This window comes from Hypanus sabinus, chromosome 17 (genome assembly GCF_030144855.1).
Source record: "Hypanus sabinus isolate sHypSab1 chromosome 17, sHypSab1.hap1, whole genome shotgun sequence".
Lineage (NCBI taxonomy): Eukaryota > Metazoa > Chordata > Chondrichthyes > Myliobatiformes > Dasyatidae > Hypanus > Hypanus sabinus.
The window spans coordinates 53,661,274-53,679,278 of record NC_082722.1 but is presented as its reverse complement, the minus strand read 5'-3'; the positions used below and the strand labels follow the sequence as shown (position 1 = coordinate 53,679,278).

The 18,005-nt window shown below is 42.0% G+C and overlaps 1 protein-coding gene across 1 annotated transcript in view; it reads left to right on the top strand.

The window, feature by feature from the left end:
• Positions 1-14,907, top strand: part of adat1 (adenosine deaminase tRNA specific 1) — a 65,106-nt gene extending 50,199 nt beyond the window's left edge. Inside the window, exon 9 of the mRNA XM_059993103.1 lies at positions 14,258-14,907. Within this exon, the coding sequence (XP_059849086.1) occupies positions 14,258-14,390 (133 nt within the window). The 3' untranslated portion in view covers positions 14,391-14,907. The remainder of the gene's footprint in view (positions 1-14,257) is intronic.
• Positions 14,908-18,005: the final 3,098 nt, after the last annotated feature.

Here is an 18,005-nt window from a genome sequence, read left to right as displayed (position 1 = left end):
GTCAGCATTTCTTTGTGTAGGACGAGTCAGGTCATACTACTTTGATGCAGTTTTTTGAGGAGGCATTAAAAGCTATTGTTGAAGATAGAGCTGTGGATGTCGTCTACATGGATTTTTTTTAAGGCATTTGACAAGGTCCTTCGTGGAAGGCTCAACCAGAAGATCAAGCTGCATGGGATCACAGCCATTTATATTCAGAATTGGCTTGCCTATAAAAGATGAAGGGTAGTGGTCGATGGGACATATTCTGACTGGATGTTTGCAACTTGTGATATTCTGCAGGGATCCATTCAAGGTCATCTGCTATTTTTGAAATGTATAAATGACCTGGATGAAAACATAGATGAATGGGTTAGGAAGTTTGCAGATGATACGAAGATAAGAGGATAGCATAGAAGACTGGCAAAGAATACAATGGGATATATATCAGAATCAGATTTTGGACAGAGAAATGGCAGGTGGAATTTAACCTGGCCAAATGTAAAATGTTGCACCTTGGGAGATCAAAAGTAAAAGACTTTTAATGGCATGACTGCTAACAGTGTTGATGAGCAGAGGGATTTTGGGGTCATCTATATAGCCCCATGAAAGTGGTTACACAGGTTCAAAATTCAAAGTAAATTTATTATCAAAGTATATATATAGAATCAATGAAGGACCACACCAACTTGCTGTATAACCAGTGTGCAAAAGACAACTAATTGTTCAAATACAAAAAGAAAGAAATAATAAATAAAGAAGCAATAATTATCGAGAACATGAGATGAAGAGTCCTTGAAAGTGAGTCCAAAGGTTTAGGGAATATTTCAGTGATGAGTCAAGTGAAGTTATCCCCTTTGGTTCAAGAGCCTGATGGCTGAGGGGTAATAATTGTTCCTGAACCTGGTGGTGTGAGTCCTGAGGCTCCTGTACCTTCCTGATGGCAGCAGTGAGAAGAGAACATTACTGACAAAGTAGTAAAGAAAGCATATGATATGTTTGTTGTTATTAATTAAGGAAATGAGTTCAAGAGTTGGGAAGTTACTTTGCAGCTTTATGAATTGCAGTTGGGCCACATATGAAGTATTGCATTCATTTCCTGTTGCCTCGTTATAGGAAGGATAGTTTGGAGAGGGCGCAGAAGAGCTTTACCAGGGTACTGCCTGAATTAGAGGTCACATATTATAAGGAGAGGTTGGATAAAATTGGATTGTTTTTTTTCTGGAGTGGCAGATGTTGAGAGGGGTTCTGGTAACAGTCTATAAGATTGAGAGGCATGCATAGAGCCAGTATTTTTTTCCCAGGGTTGAAATGTCTAATATCAGATGGCATGTATTTATGGTGAGGGGATAAGTGCAAAGAGGATATGCAAGGGTAAATTTAAAGGAGAGTAGTGAAATGCACTGCCTAGGGTGATGGTGGAGGCAAATGTGATAGAGGCTTTCAAATTCAAATTTAATTGTCTTTCAACCATATCAATGAATACAGCCAAATGAAATTATGTTCCTCTGGGGTCAAGGTGCAAAATACAGAATCAACCATCGCACACAGCACTTAGAGCATATATAATTATGATGGCAGAAAACATAGCGACAAGAAAAATTTAAAATAATTATATAGCCCAAGTCCGAGTGGCTGTAGGATAACAGCAGTTCCTCACATTGCACACAGTTCAGCCACAAATGAAGGCAATTCAACTTGTCTCCCACTAAGCAAACACTAGTGGCAAGACCAGCGGGGGGTGCCAGCCTCCAACTCAACACACAGCCAGCTCCGGCATCTCTCTCTGCGGCTGCAACAGGCATGAGTGAGAGCCTAGACCTCACAGCGACTGTGATGCAGACATAAAGTGTGAACAATCACTGCAGAGAGACCACTGCGCCCAAGTGTGTCACCATCTTACTGGAAGCCTACAGCCACTTCAGGATGTTCTTAGATGACACATGAATATGCAGGAAATGGAAGGATATTGTCACTGTGTAGGCAGAAGGGATTAGTTTGGTTCAACATCATAGGCCAAACGGCCTGTTCCTGTGTTCTCTGAACCTTCATTTGTTAATTTATTACAGTATCAGGACATCGCTCAATGAACTGTTTAACTAAAATCACTCAACAGGCAAACCCATCGGATACCAAACGTGTTCAGAATGCATATTATCCTCATCTAGTTATCGAGAAATTAGTTGATGATGGGACAAAAGATAGTTATTCTTTTTCCACCTCTCCAAATTATAGTTTTTGAGCTTTTTCAACAAATAGTTTGCTAATAACTAACCAGGCTACATGGGCACTTTAGACTTGCAGGGTACTGGTGCTGTAGTCAAAGCCTTGTCAAGACGCATTTTGTTGCATACTGGCAAATTTGCCGTGTTCATGTTAGTCAAGATTAATGAAACTGAAATCGGTTTAAGGGGTAAAAACTACTGTTCTATTTTTGGTTTTTAAATATCTTTCTGGAGCCTGTTTGCCCTTGTAACTACAGCCAGAAATATTTTCACAATAAGACTGTGAATGGTTCACAGGATAAATTTTTCTCATTTAGTAGCTAAGAAATTGAAGATTCACAATCTGATACTTTCCAATAATTCTGTACGATTTGAACAGACACTTTTTCTTTGGTGGCCTAATTCAACCTGGGAAGCGTATCGCATTTTATAATTTCAAAGGTGGTGGGCTCATTCAGAGGATCATGAGGCATAGGATCCAGGGAAATTTGGCTGTGTGAATTCAGAATTACCCTGCCCACAGAATGCAGAGGGTGCAAGTGGATGGGGCACATTCTGCCTGGATGGCAGTGACCTGTGGTGCTCTGCAGGGATCTGTTCTGGGAATCCTGCTATTGTGATTTTTATAAATGACTTGGATGCAGAAGTGCTTTTGCAAATGACACCAAAAAATGGTGGAGTTGTAGATAGTGCAGAAGGCTGTCATAGGTTACATGGTGCAGTGGTAGGATGCAGGGATGGGCTGAGAAGCGGCAAGTGCAGTTGAATCTAAAAGTGTGAAGTGATACATTTTGGTAGGTTGAACTTGAAGGCAGAATGCAGTGTTATTGGCAGGATTCTTAGCAGTGTGGAGGGACAGTGGGATCTTGCGATCCAAATCCATAGACCCTTCAAAGTTGCTGTGCAAGTTGATAGGGTGGTTAAGAGGCATGTGGTGCGTTGGTCTTCATTAGTCAGAGAATTAAGTTCAAGAGTCGTGAGGTAATATTGCAGCTCTATAAAACTCTGGTTAGACAATACTTGGAGTATTATGCTAGGTTCTGGTCACCTCATTATAGTGGAAGCTTTATAAAAGGTGCAGAGGAGACTTGCCAGGGTGCTGCCTGGATTAGAGAGCATATCTTATAAGGAAACATTTAGCAAGCTAGGGTTTTTCTCTTTGGTGAGGAGGATGAAAGGCAGAATGATAAGAGGCATTGATAGAGTGGATAGCCTGTTCCATTTTCTCAGGGTGTAAATGGCTAATATGAGAGGGCATAATTTTAAGCTGATTGAAGGAAAGTATAGAGGGATATAAGAGGCAGACTTTTGCATAGAGGGTGGCCTTTGGAGTTCTGCCAAAAACTTTTGTTAAAGAAACATTTCAACATCGGACTTTCTTTTGTATAGTTTGCCCCTGACCAGAATATCCCAATCATCTCTATTATATTTTTAGTTCATGATTCAGATATCTCAGTCTTTTTGAGGATACTGTTCACTGTTCATCAACTAGTTTAAACCTAACGTGCAATACCTTCATTATATTGTACCTAAAATCCAGCTTCATTTACAAATCCTATTGTAACATCACCTCCTGCCACAAACCAACCACTTGGTTTTCTAGTTCTGATCTCATGACATTTGTCTTCTTAATCTGTTTCTTCTCCCACTTTTAAATTCTGCTAAATCCATTCATCTTACTGCTACTTTGCCTTTAAAAGCTATTTTAATCCTCTGTTGCTCCTCTCTTCCTATTTCAGTGATGTTCAGCATTCACTGTGCCTCTGTGAAAAAGGATACTTCTCAATGAATGGTGCTAAATAAAGCAAGATAATGAATTCTTTTAAGAATGAATTAGAAATATCTGTGATTTAATTTGGATGCTGCTCATTTAAGGGAGTGGTTGAAATTAATCCAATGTAGTATGGGAATGTAATTTAAGGGTGGCATTTGAGTTGTCCTTCAACATTTCAATAAACTCATTTAGTTGAAGGTCTGGAGTATTGCAACAAAATTGTTAGCTTGTATGTGCGATTTTTAGAAGTATTTTCTTGCATCAGTCACTTGAATGTGTTAATATTTCTCTACAAAATGAACATGCCCATTTTGGTTCCAGATAGCAAGCATTCTTTATGCCTTGCAGTTTACTCAGATCAACTATCATATACAGTAATGTTACTGAACAAATACTCTATTCCTTGCAGTTTTCAGAAAAATTTGCCTTAAAATAATAACCAAGTAGATGAAGTACATTTTCTACTAAATTGATTGCATGTCAGTTTTGTCCATGTTTCTATATGAGCGACATTTTCCATGCACACGTTATTTCAATTATCATCCATACTACAAGAAAGATCCCATTAATATTCATTCTTTTTATTAAGCTAGTTGAAAATTGTATTAAGCCATCGACAGAATTGTTTTGCTAAGACTATTCAGGTACAGACCTCTTTGCAGAGTTTGTCCAAATGTGTCCAAACTTAACTTCCAGAGTTCAATAATGTAATTGTCCTTGCATGAGGATAATATTGCTGCATCTGATAAAACTGAAGCCAGTTGGAATTAATCATGAAATAGTCTATCAGTTAGGGTTATTCGCACAGAGGAAGGTGTTTATTGGAGTTCATCATCTTAGCTGCAGAATATTGCTACAAGGATTCTTCAGGTTAGTGACCTGTCTTCAGCTGCTTAAACAATGATTTTCCTTCCATCTCATAAGATCAGAACTGGGGATGTTTGCTGACGATTGTACAATTCCTTTCACAGTCAACAGGAAATGGAAAAAGTTCAGGCCATGTAATGTGAAGTGTTAATTTACTTGCCAATGGAAAGTCCTTCCGCTGTCCCAGTCGTTGATTGGCCTGTTTGAAGGATGAGAGCAGCTTTTTCCCCATTGGTTTCCAGTTCTGGATGCCTCAGGGATATAAGAGTAGCACGTGCAAGAGACTTGCTCTCTTTCCTTTGTCTCCAGGGGCTCATCTTCACAGTGAGGTTGTGGCCAGTGCTGAAGAACCACTGGGGAAAATGTGCTATAGATATGAGGGTGTACATGCACACTTTGCTACATACCTGTTTGTTGAATGTTTAGTTCTGTGGTTGTGTAATTCGGGTTAAGTACCTATAGTTGTGTAAGAACCTGTTGAGTTTGAAGTATTACTGAATGTTTAGTGACATAGTTTTTGTAACTTAGAGTGGCTTAGATGAGTACTTGCTTGATATAGGTGTTTGATCAAGCGTTCCACTGTTTGTCTGTAAAATAAATGATTAGTGTACTTGTAATTAGTGTCTTCTGTCTCACTTATGGAACCCATGAATCTGCTTCTCCATGACAACCTAAATGATATTTGGACATGAGCTTTGCAACACATGCCAAACAACGAAAAGGACCTAACTACGTGCACACCTTATTCAAAGGTACAACCATCTCAGAGTTCTCCTCCAACTTCCTGGGATCACCATTGACCAGGAACTCAGTTGGATCAGATACATAAATACCATACCTTAAAGAGTTCATCTGAGGCTGGATATCCTGCTATGTGATGCACTGTTTCATCCTCAACAAGCCAGATATCAGGAGTACGATGGAATATTATCTAGATGACTGCATCTGATAACAGTCAAAGAAACTCAGTATCATATAGAATTAGTTCTGCTTGTTTGGGTCCTTCCACCCCCCTCCCCCCTCCCCCGAAACATTCACTCCCTCACTATCTGTATCATCAACTGTATGCCAACTACTAAATGCCCACACTTAGTCCCTTTGCTCCTCTGATAGAACTTCCAAACCCTGAGATAATTAGGAACATTATCAAGTTTCCCTCCAAATCACATGATATTCTGAAATGGAAACATGTTGCCAATCTTTCATTGTCACTATATCTAAATTTGGAACTCCCTAATCGATAATATGTCATGGGCACTATCACCAGAAAGATTGCAGTAGTTCAAGAAAGTGACTTCTTACTGTCTTTTTAGGGGTAGTTTTGGATGAGCAACCTTACTGGCATTGCCCACAGTGCCCATGTTCTGTAAATAATTACTAAGTAAACATCTTCTTGATTTCTGAATATGCAGGATTTACAGCAGTTGGGGGCTGGAACACTGCTGCCTTTACTTATTGCATGCCTTTTAATAAGAAAGCTTCACAGTATGTTTCTAATTACACTGAATTTTGAAAGTTTGAGGTAATGTGTATCATGTGATGTTGTCTCACAGAATTTTATTGGTCGCTGCATGGTCGTATGTTTAAGCACAGAAACAAATCTATTTTTAATGTCTCATTGGAGTCTTCACAAAAGGTAAATGCTTCACAGCTGTTTCAGTTTGAAAAGATAAGCTGTTTATTCCCAGACTCAAGTAAGTTTGGTGTCCTGGTGTTGAGCTTAATAATTCAAATTGGCCAACATCTGGAGTGTATTTGCCTTATTTTTACTCCGTGCTGAATTCAATTAAGAGTTGAAATAAAGAATGTCGAGTTCAGCTTGTAGTAGATTTTTATACCAAACAGAAGTACTTAGTTAGATTCTGTAGCCAGAGGGTGGTGAATCTGTGGAATTCATTGGCACAAACAACTGCGGAGGTCAAGTCATTGAGTAGATTTAAAGCAGAGTTTGATAGGTTCTTGCTTAGTAAGGATGTCAAAGATTATAGGGAGATGGGGGGAGAATGGGATTGAAAAGGAAAATAAATCTGCCATGATCGAATGGTGGAGCAGATTTGATGGGCCAAATGGCCTAATTCTGCTCCTATGTCTTATGGATTTAGAACCATAGAACATTACAGCACAGAAACAGGGTCCTGGAAACGCTTTTACCCACGGCATAAACTTTCAGCTGCGTTATGATTGTTGTATGGAGACATAAAACTTAAAGCAGGACGGCACAGTACAGGCCCTTTAGCCCATCATATTGTGCCAGCCTTTTAATCTTCTCGAAGATCCATCTAACCATTCTCTCCCTCATAGCCCTCCATCTTTCCTTCATCCATGTGCCTATCTCAAAGTCTCCACTCTGTGTGCCACTATCACCATCTAGGGGATGTGTCCCCTTAACACTCTTGTATATATTTTTTAAAAATCTAACAATGACACCCCCTCTATACTTTATACCATTCACCTCAAAAATATGTCCTGTTGTGTTAGCAGTTGTCACCCTGGCTGTCCAATATATCCATTAAGTCAGCTGTCATTTTCTTTCACTACAAAGAGAAAAGCCCTACCTCACTCAATCTTTTCTCATCAGACATGTTCTCTAACCCAGGCAGCAAGCTGGTAAACCTCTGCACTCTTTCTAAAGCTTCCACATCCTTCCTATAATGAAATGACCAGAACTGAACACGTTTCTCCAAGTGTGCTCTAACCAGAGTTCGCTAGAGCTGCAATATTACCTCACAGCTCTTAAACTCAATCCCCCAACTAACAAAGGTCAGCACAACATATACCTTTTTGATCACCCTCTCAACTTGAAGGCAACTTTGAGGTATGTGTGGGTTTGGACCCCAGGATCCTTCTGTTTCTCCACACTGCAAAGAATCCTGCCTTTAACTTTGATCATTTGCTCTACCAACAAGTTTTGACTTTCCAAAGTGTATCATTTCACACTTTTCTCCATTTGCTACTTCTCAGCCCAGCTCTGTATCCTGAAAATGTCCCATTGTAGCCTATGTTAACTTTTTACATTATCCACACCACCAACAACCTTAATGTCATCTGCAAACTTATTAACTCACCTTTTTTCACTTCTTCATCAAGTCATGTATAAAAATCACAAAGAATAGCAATCTCAGAACAGATAGATCCCTGTGGAGCACCATTAGTCACTGGCCATAGCAGCAGAATTAGGCCATTTGGCCCATTGAGTCTCTTCCACCATTCCATCACTACTGATTTATCATCCCTGTCACCCCATTCTCCTGCCTTCTCCCTGTAATCTTTGACATCTCAACTAACCAAGATTCTATCAGCCTCTGCTTTAAATATGTTAAATGATTTGGCCTTCACAGCCACCCATAGCAATGAATTTCACAGATTCACTGCCCTCTGACTAAAAAAATTCCTTCTCATCTCTATTCTGAGGCTGCGCCCTCTGGTTCTAGACTTACCCACTATAGGAAACGTCCTCTCCACGGCCACTCTATCTGGGCCTTTCAATATTCTATAGTTTTCAATGAGATCCTCTCTCACTCTTCTAAACTCCAGCGAATACAGGCCCAGAGCTATCAAGCACTCCTATACGTTAACCCTTTCATTCTTTGGATCATTCTCGTTAACTTCTCTGGACCCTCTCCAATGCCCGTACATCTTTTCTCAGATAGGGGGCCCAAAACTGGTCACAATACTCCAAGGGCAGTCTGAACAATGTTTATACAAAGCCTGAACATCACATCCTTGCTCTTATTTTCTTTCATATTATGATCACTGCCTCACAAGAGTTACTTTCCCGTAAGCCCCCTGATTCATTCCACAACAGAGCCCTAATTTCATTACCCATTTTCCTCAGACTTCTCGCATTAAACACACTTCAACCCGTCCAGCTGACAGCTTATGCCCTATCCACTGTCTATTCTTTCTCACAGTCTCTCTATATATTACATCTACCTTTACACCAACTGTTCCATCATCTGACCTGACACTCTGGTTCCCATCCTCCTGCCAACCTAGTTTAAACCCTCACAACAGCTCTAGCAAATCTGCCCACAAGGACTTTGGTCATTCTTAAGATCAGATATAACCTGTCACTTTTCTACAGGTCATACTTCCCCAGAAAAGGTCCCGGTGATCCACAAGTCTGAAACCCCACCCACCTGCACCTATCTTCAACCACACATTCCTGCCATACCATATTCTTAACCTCACTAGCACGTGGCACAGGCAGCAATCCAGAGATTACCACCCTTGAGGTCCTGCTTTTTAGCTTCGTAAACTCCCTATATTCCCTCTTCAGGACCTCATCCCTTTTTCTATTGGTACCAACAGAACTTGGCTTTTTCTCCTTGGAGCGACAGAGGATGAGAGGTGACCTGATAAAGGTGTATAAGTTGATGAGAGGCGTTGATCATGTGGATAGTCAGAGGCTTTTTCCCAGGGCTGAAATGGCTAACACGAGAGAGCACAGTTTTAAGGTGCTTGGAAGTAGGTACAGAAGGAATATCAGGGGTAAGTTTTTTACGCAGAGAGTGGTGGTGGTGGAGGTGGGTAAAATAGGATCTTTTAAGAAGCTCCTGGATAGGTACATGAAGCTTAGAAAAATAGAGGGCTATGGGTAACCCTAGGTAATTTCTAAAGTAAGTATATGTTTGGCACAGCATTGTGGGCTGAAGGGCCTGTATTGCGCAGTAGGTTTTCTATGTTTCTAATATGTACCATGACTTCTGCTCACTGTTCCTTCCCCTTATGAATGCTGTGGACCCAATCTGAGATGTCCTTGACCTTGGCACCTCGGAGCAGCATACTATCTGGGAGTCTCATTCACGTCCACAGAACTTCCCGTCTGTTCCACTAACTACTGAATCACTTATCGCCACTGCACCCATCTTCTCGCCCTTCCCTGCTGAGCCACAGAGCCAGGCTCAGTGCCAGAGACCTTCCTGCTATGGCTTTGCCCTGCTAGGTTGTTCTCCCACCCACAATGGTATCCAAAGTGGTATACTTGTTCTTAAGGCCACAGGGGTTCTCTGCAGTGAGTACAGATAACTGCAGACTGGAATACAAAAGACAGCCGATTCTGGAATCTGGAGCAACAAATAATAGACAATAGGCGCAGAAGTAGATCATTTGGCCCTTCAAGCCTGCACCGCCATTCTGAGATCATGGCTGATCAACTACTATCAATACCCGGTTCCTGCCTTGTCCCGAAATCCCTTGATTCCCCTATCCATAAGATACCTATCTAGCTCGTTCTTGAAAGCATCCAGAGAATTGGCCTCCACTACCTTCCGAGGCAGTGCATTCCAGACCCCCACAACTCTCTGGGAGAAGAAGTTTTTCCTTAACTCTGTCCTAAATGTCCTATCCCTTATTCTCAAACCATGCCCTCTGGTACTGGACTCTCCCAGCATCTGGAACATATTTCCTGCCTCTATCTTGTCCAATCCCTTAATAATCTTATATATTTCAATCAGATCCCCTCTCAATCTCCTTAATTCCAGTGTGTACAAGCCCAGTCTCTCTAACCTCTCTGCGTAAGACAGTCCAGACATCCCAGGAATTAACCTCGTAAATCTACGCTGCACATCCTCTACAGCCAGGATGTCCTTCCTTAACCCTGGAGACCAAAACTGTACACAATACTCCAGGTGTGGTCTCACCAGGGCCCTGTACAAATGCAAAAGGATTTCCTTGCTCTTGTACTCAATTCCCTTTGTAATAAAGGCCAACATTCCATTAGCCTTCTTCACTGCCTGCTGCACTTGCTCATTCACCTTCAGTGACTGATGAACAAGGACTCCTAGATCTCTTTGTATTTCTCCCTTACCTAACTCTACACCGTTCAGATAATAATCTGCCTTCCTGTTCTTTCTCCCAAAGTGGATAACCTCACACTTATTCACGTTAAATGTCATCTGCCAAGTATCTGCCCACTCACCCAGCCTATCCAAGTAACCCTGAATTCTCCTAACATCCTCATCACGTCACACTGCCACCCAGCTTAGTATCATCAGCAAATTTGCTGATGTTATTTTCAATGCCTTCATCCAAATCGTTGACGTAAATTGTGAACAGCTGTGGTTCCAATACCGAGCCCTGTGGCACCCCACTAGTCACCACCTGCCATTCCGAGAAACACCCATTCACCGCTACCCTTTGCTTTCTATCTGCCAACCAGTTTTCTATCCCTGCCAATGTCTTCCCCCCGATGCCCTGAGCTTTGATTTTACCCACCAATCTCCTACGTGGGACCTTATCAAATGCCTTCTGAAAATCAAGGTACACTACATCCACTGGTTCTCCCCCGTCTACTTCCTGGTTACATCCTCGAAAAACTCCAACTGATTAGTCAAGCATGATTTACCCTTGGTAAATCCATGCTGGCTCAGCCCAATCCTATCACTGCTATCTAGATATGCCACTATTTCATCCTTAATAATGGACTCTAGCATCTTCCCCACCACCGATGTCAGGCTGACAGGTCGATAGTTCTCTGTTTTCTCCCTCCCTCCTTTCTTAAAAAGTGGGATAACATTAGCCATTCTCCAATCCTCAGGAACTGATCCTGAATCTAAGGAACATTGGAAAATGATTACCAATGCATCCGCAATTTCCAGGGCCACCTCCTTTAGTACCCTAGGATGCAGACCACCTGGACCTGGGGATTTGTTAGTCTTCAGTCCCATCAGTCTTCTCATCACCGTTTCCTTCCTAATGTCAGACTGTTTCATTTCCTCTGTTACCCTATGTCCTTGGCCCATCCATACATCCGGGAGATTGCTTGTGTCTTCCTTAGTGAAAACAGATCTAAAGTACTCATTAAATTCTTCTGCCATTTCTGTTTCCCATAACAATTTCACCCAATTCATTCTTCAAGGGCCCAACATTGTTCTTAACTATCTTCTTTCTCTTCACATACCTAAAAAAGCTTTTGCTATTTTCCTTTATATTCCTGGCTAGCTTGCGTTCGTACCTCATTTTTTCTCCCCGTATTGTCTTTTTAGTTAAGTTCTGTTGTTCCTTAAAAACTTCCCAATCATCTGTCCTCCCACTCACCTTAGCTCTTGTCATACTTCCTTTTTTTAATGCTATGCAATCTCTGACTTCCTTTATCAACCACTGTGGCCCCTTTCCTCCCTTTGAATCCTTCCTTCTCTGGGGGATGAACTGATTTTGCACCTTGTGCATTATTCCCAAGAATACCTGCCATTGCTGTTCCACTGTCTTTTCTGCTAGGCTATCCTTCCAGTCAACTTTGGCCAGCTCCTCCCTCATGGCTCCATAGTTTCCCCTGTTTCCCCTGTTTCCCCTGCAACACTGACACCTCCGAGCTGCCCTTATCCTTCTCAAATTGCAGATAAAAACTTATCATATTATGGTCACTACCTCCTAATGGCTCCTTTACTTGAAGATCGCTTATCAAATCCTGTTCATTACATAACACTAAATTCAAAATAGTCTTGTCCCTGGTCAGCTCTCGTACAAGCTATTCCAAGAATGCATCCGATAGGCACTCTACAAACTCCCTATCCTGTGGTCCAGCACCAACCTGATTCTCCCAGTTCACCTGCTTGTTGAAATCCCCCATACCTACTGCGACATTACCTTTGCCACATGCCAATGTTAACTCCCTATTCAACTTGCACCCAATATCCATGCTACTGTTTGGGGGCCTGTAGACAACACCCATTGCTGAAGGATCTCAGTGGTTGAGTAGTATCTGAGGAATGGGTGGGGGAGGCACTGTCAACATTCTGGGTTGAACCCTGCATCAAGACTGAATGTAGAGAGGGCAAATGACCGGTAGGAAGAGGAGAGGGGGAGTGACTATAAGATATAGGAGCAGAATTAGACCATTTGGCCCAACGAGTCTGCTCCCCCATTTCATCATGGCTGATCCAATTTTCCTCTCACCCCCAATATCCTGCCTTCTCCCCATATCCCTTTGCACTCTGATCAATCAAGAGTCTATCAACTTCTGCCTTAAATATACATAAAGACTTGACCTCCACAGCTGCCTGTGGCAAAGAATTCCACAGATTTGCCACTCTCTGGCTAAAGAGTGGTAAGATAGGAACTTAAGCTAATTGGTGAACTGTGGAATGGTGTAAGATGACAGGCAGGTGGGGGGGAGGTGGAGTTAGGAGATGGTGGCAAGTCATAGCGGCACTAATTCTGCATCACTGTACAGTCGGCCCTCATTATCCGCGCATTCCACATGCGTGGATTCAACCAACTGCAGATCGGGAAAACCCGGAAGTTCTCTCTCCAGCACTCGTTGTTTGAGCATGTACCAACTATTTTTTCTTGTCACTATTCCCTAAACAATACAGTAGAACAACTATTTACATAGCATTTACATTGTATTAGGTATTATAAATAATCTAGAGATGACTTAAAAGTACGGGCAGTCCCTGGGTTTTGAATGAGTTTCATTCCTAAGTCTGTCTTTATATAGTACATATTTTACCTTTCTATGCATATAAACACTTAAGAAACATACGTATTTCAATAATTAAACCACTGCGATGCTTAGTAATAATCGTAGCTTTCATTGGGGCAGGGCCTTTCACATGCTCCATTAGAATAGTTCTGATCGTTGACCAACTGTAGCCTAACGTTTTTCCAATGACCGATGGCGTTTCATCTCTTTCCGATTGCTTTATTACTTCCACCTTATTTTTAATCGCGATCGTGATTATTTTCATGAACAGAAACACCGTGGATTCAGACCTACGCTGGGTCCTAATGTCCACTGCGCTGAACATGTTAAATAAAGTCCAGGGTTCTGCTGGGTCCTAAAGACCACTGCTCTGAGTCAGGTTAAATAAGGGACTCGAGAATCCGCGTTTTTTGGTATCCGCGGGGAGTCTCGGAACCAATTCCCCCGCGGATAAGGAGGGCTGACTGTACTACCCACTCTATCCCTAGCACAAAGAAAATCTCCCAGTGTCTTCAGTAATTATGCAGTGTTTGGTGAAATTGTTTTCATTGTTTTCAAATTTGAGCAATGTGCAAATAGGATTTTCTCCATTTGTATTGCTTTAGAATTCAAACAAATGACAAATCTTTAATTATGAATCTGTAGAAGTATGGGAATAGATACTGTCACGTACAATGAAGCAGTACTCCGTTCACCAAAAAGAAAACAAAAGAAATGATATTGATAGCATGGCATGTGCAATGTTTTATTGGTACTATAACTACCACAAATTGCAGGTTGCTGATGTGGAAAAGGTGCCTTGTGGCATAAAAAACAACTGTTGACTAAGAACAGCTGTATGAAAATATAACCAGGGGAAAAAAAGAGAAAAATTCTTATTTTAAAACTTATTTTGTGAAGCTTTTATTACATCAGGTTCCTGTTTTTAGTATTTCGTCATTCATAACCATAATTATTCTCTTATTCATTATTACATTACTCTTACAGAAACGTTAAACTAAAAACTTACTGGGAATTCAAGGAAGCTGCAACAAATTACCAGCAAGCATGGAATGAAGTACTGAAGCAAGCATTTGTAACGTGGATTAGAACCCCAAGGGACTTCCTGCAATTTTATTAGATAGCAAACAGTACAGTAGCACGACAAAGATCATTGCCTTTTCTGCCATGTGGCTGGTCGCAGCAGGTTTTTTTTATGTTTGTCTTTGAAAACTTGCAGGGATAAAACATGTACGAGCAATTTTTTTAACTGTTAGCTTTTAATTAAACTGATAGTTGACTGAAAGATTGATAGATTGAAACTAAAAGGGAAATTTGTTGGCCTCCAATTCTAGTAATTTACCAGAATTGTGTAATTGGTATTTAATAGCTTGGAATGGTAGTGCAAGTTTTATATTTTTATTTGGTTTGTAGCATTAAGAATCTAATTCTTTGTGTGTATAATTTTAGATCTATTTCTTTCTCTGCTAATAATCCATACTTGTTAATCTCTATCTTTGGCTGTATTGTATTATAAACAACTTTCACAAGTATGACTTTCTAGTGTGTTCATTTTGCAAAATATGGAACACTTTTTAAGAAAAGGCATATTAAAGAAACCATATGCCTAAAGTTAGTAACATACTTCAAAAGCACTTTCCCATACTTCATAAATAAACATCTTTGCATGTAAATATTTTGAGCTTCATTTTTTTCCATTTTCAAGCACAAAAGAATGTATTGCAATGATATATGAAATAGTGTATTGGGATAATTAACAGAAGTAGTCCCTCACATGGTAATTTTGACTTGCCACCCATAAATGAAAGAATCTTGTATTTGTGTAGTGACTGTTCTCTCCTCAGGATAACCCGGTGCACTTTCTAGTTAATACACTGGTACCTCACTTAGTGCTTTGGATGTATTTCTGAAGCATGAGAGCTCCAGTGGAATTGGTAACAAAGAGGAGCAATATAGCACTATATGTGAAGAGACTAATCACTGATTGTGCTGTTGTACCAGCACCCTGGTGAAAACTCTGCCATTCCTGTAGCTGCTGATGTATTGAGAATTTGATGCATATCTCTGTCCTTGGTTGCTCCCCTCACAGTAATGAATAATCTTCATTACCTGTCGGTATTGATATTGAGCTGGGGTTAGTGGTGCAGCTGCCAAATGTTACAACATGGACTTTGTGTTGCACATAGATGTTTATTGTGTATTAGATTGTGTGAAGCTCTCTACGATTGAGCTTTGTAGAAGAAGAAGAAAGCCTTTAACTCCAAGTGGAGTCATCGGGACACCATTGTGGTGGCGTCTTTTTAGCAGGCTTTCTTGTTTTTACGAGGCCGAGTTGCTAGCTCAATGCTCAAACCAGCATAGATGGAAAGCGTGCAAGGGAGCCGGCTGGATTCGAACTCAAGATTCTTCGCTCCGAAGTCCGGCTCTGATGCCACAATGCCACCAGCTGGCATTGAGCTTTTTAGCATAGAGTAATTTCTAGGCTCATGAGTTGAAGAGTTTGAATTTTGAGAAGGAAATCCGAGAATCGGAGCAGGAGTGCAGCGGGAGCCATTTTGATTTTTTCTTCTTCTCATCGGAGTTAAGAGAGGTGGGACTGTGCAGGTTTGTGACGTTGGGCAGCGAAGCACGGAAGATTTAAAAGGAACACAGCCTTATACAGTGGGCAGTGTCGTTTGCAGGCTGTGGAGTGAGCCGGGAGCAGAGTGAAGGCTTAAGGGCTTTGACTTGTTACGTCCGTAGCCCCCTCCTTTGTGAGAATCGCAAAATCACTGTTGGGTTGGGTCAAGGGGCCCAGGAAATGAGAGAGAGACGTGCAGAATGTCTCGTTTCCCCGGCGATGTAAAGCTACGGGACATGGCCATTGTCTCCGGAAGGCGAAGTTGTGGATTGGAGACTATGCTATGTGAACGCCCTCAGGCAAAGTGGGCTGGTTGAGGGAGAGATTGCACACCCCCAACCTGATTGACATCTACGACCCTGCGAGTCAGGATAAAAGAGGGTCTGTAGGAACAGTCCCTCAGACGCACCAGAGGAAATGTTAAGCGACCACCTAACAGCAGGAAGGCATCTGAAGGAGACCACGTGCGTTCAGTTCCGTTGCTGGAACTGGTGGCTGGAACCACGGAAAATGGCTTTTAGCTAACAATGGGGAAACCCACTCCCTTGACTCAACGGATTGGCATCATAAAAGACCTGGGCAAGTTTAAACTGCCTCGCTCTTAAACCCAAAAATGCTGCAGCTTGAACAAACTAACAGAGACTGTTGTATTTCCATCGGACAATACATTATCACCTAGACAACGATAGAGCTATTTCTTATTGGTTATTATTATACCCGCGCTTTAGATTTAGTATTGACGACGTATATTATCTGTATGTTTGCATTAATCTTATTTTTGTGCCCCTTTATCAATAAATACTTTTAAAAATAGTACCATCAGACTTCAACGGACCTCTCTATCTTTTCTGGTAAGTGACCCAGTTACGGGGTTTCGTAACAGACTCAACGGGCTTAGGCAGAAATGGGCGAGGCAGGGTAGGTTTAGTTTTCAGTTTTTCCTGTTATTTGAGGAGAGGCTGAATTATGAGCGTGAGGACAGCTTGTTGTTCTCAGTGTCGGATGTGGGAGGTCCTGGAGTCTCCTAGCCTCCCGGATGTCCACATCTGCGCCAGGTGTGCTGAGCTGCAGCTCCTAAGGGACCGGGTTAGGGAACTGGAGCTGCAGCTCGATGACCTTCTTCTGGTCAGGGAGAGTGAGGAGTTACAGGCAGGTGGTCACACTGGGGCCGCGGGAGGCAGACAAGGTGGGTCATGGTTAGGAGGGGGAAGGGGAAGAGTCAGGTACTAGAGAGTAGCCCAGTGGCTGTACCCCTTGACAATAAGTACTCCTGTTTGAGTACTGTTGGGGGGTGGGGGGAACAGCTTACCTGGGGGAAGCAGCAGTGGCCATGCCTCCGACACAGAGTCCGGCCCTGTAGCTCAGAAGATTAGGAAGAGGAAGGCAGTAGCAATAGGGGACTCAATAGTCAGGGGGTCAGATAGGCGATTCTGTGGATGCAGTCAGGAGACCCGGATGGTAGTTTGCCTCCCTGGTGCCAGGGCCTGGGATGTTTCTGATCGCATCCAAGATATCCTGACATGGGAGGGTGAGGAGCCAGAGGTCGTGGTACATAGAGGTACCAATGACGTAGGTAGGAAAAGGGAAGAGGTCCTGAAAGGAGAATATAGGGAGTTGAGAAGAAGGACCTCAAAGGTAGTAATCTCGGGATTACTGCCTGTGCCACGCGACAGTGAGAGTAGGAATGGAATGAGGTGGAGGATAAATGCGTGGCTGGGGGATTGGAGCAGGGGGCAGGGATTCAAGTTTATGGATATTTGGGACCTCTTTTGGGGCAGGTGTGTCCTGTATAAAAAGGACAGGTTGCACTTGAATCCTAGGGGGACCAATATCCTGGCAGGGAGATTTGTGAAGGCTACTGGGGATACTTTAAACTAGAATTGTTGGGGGGTGGGAATCAAATTGAAGAGACTAGGAGAGAGGAGGTTAGTTCACAAATAGAGAAAGCTAGTAGACAGTGTGTGAGGGAGGATAGGCAGGTGATAGAGAAGGGGAACACTCAAGACTGAAGATGTAGGGAAGAAGGAAGAAAAAGATAATAAAGTTGTTTGCACCATTAAGAATAACCAGAGAGTAAGAGGTGGAGAGTTTCTTATATGCATCTATTTTAATGTT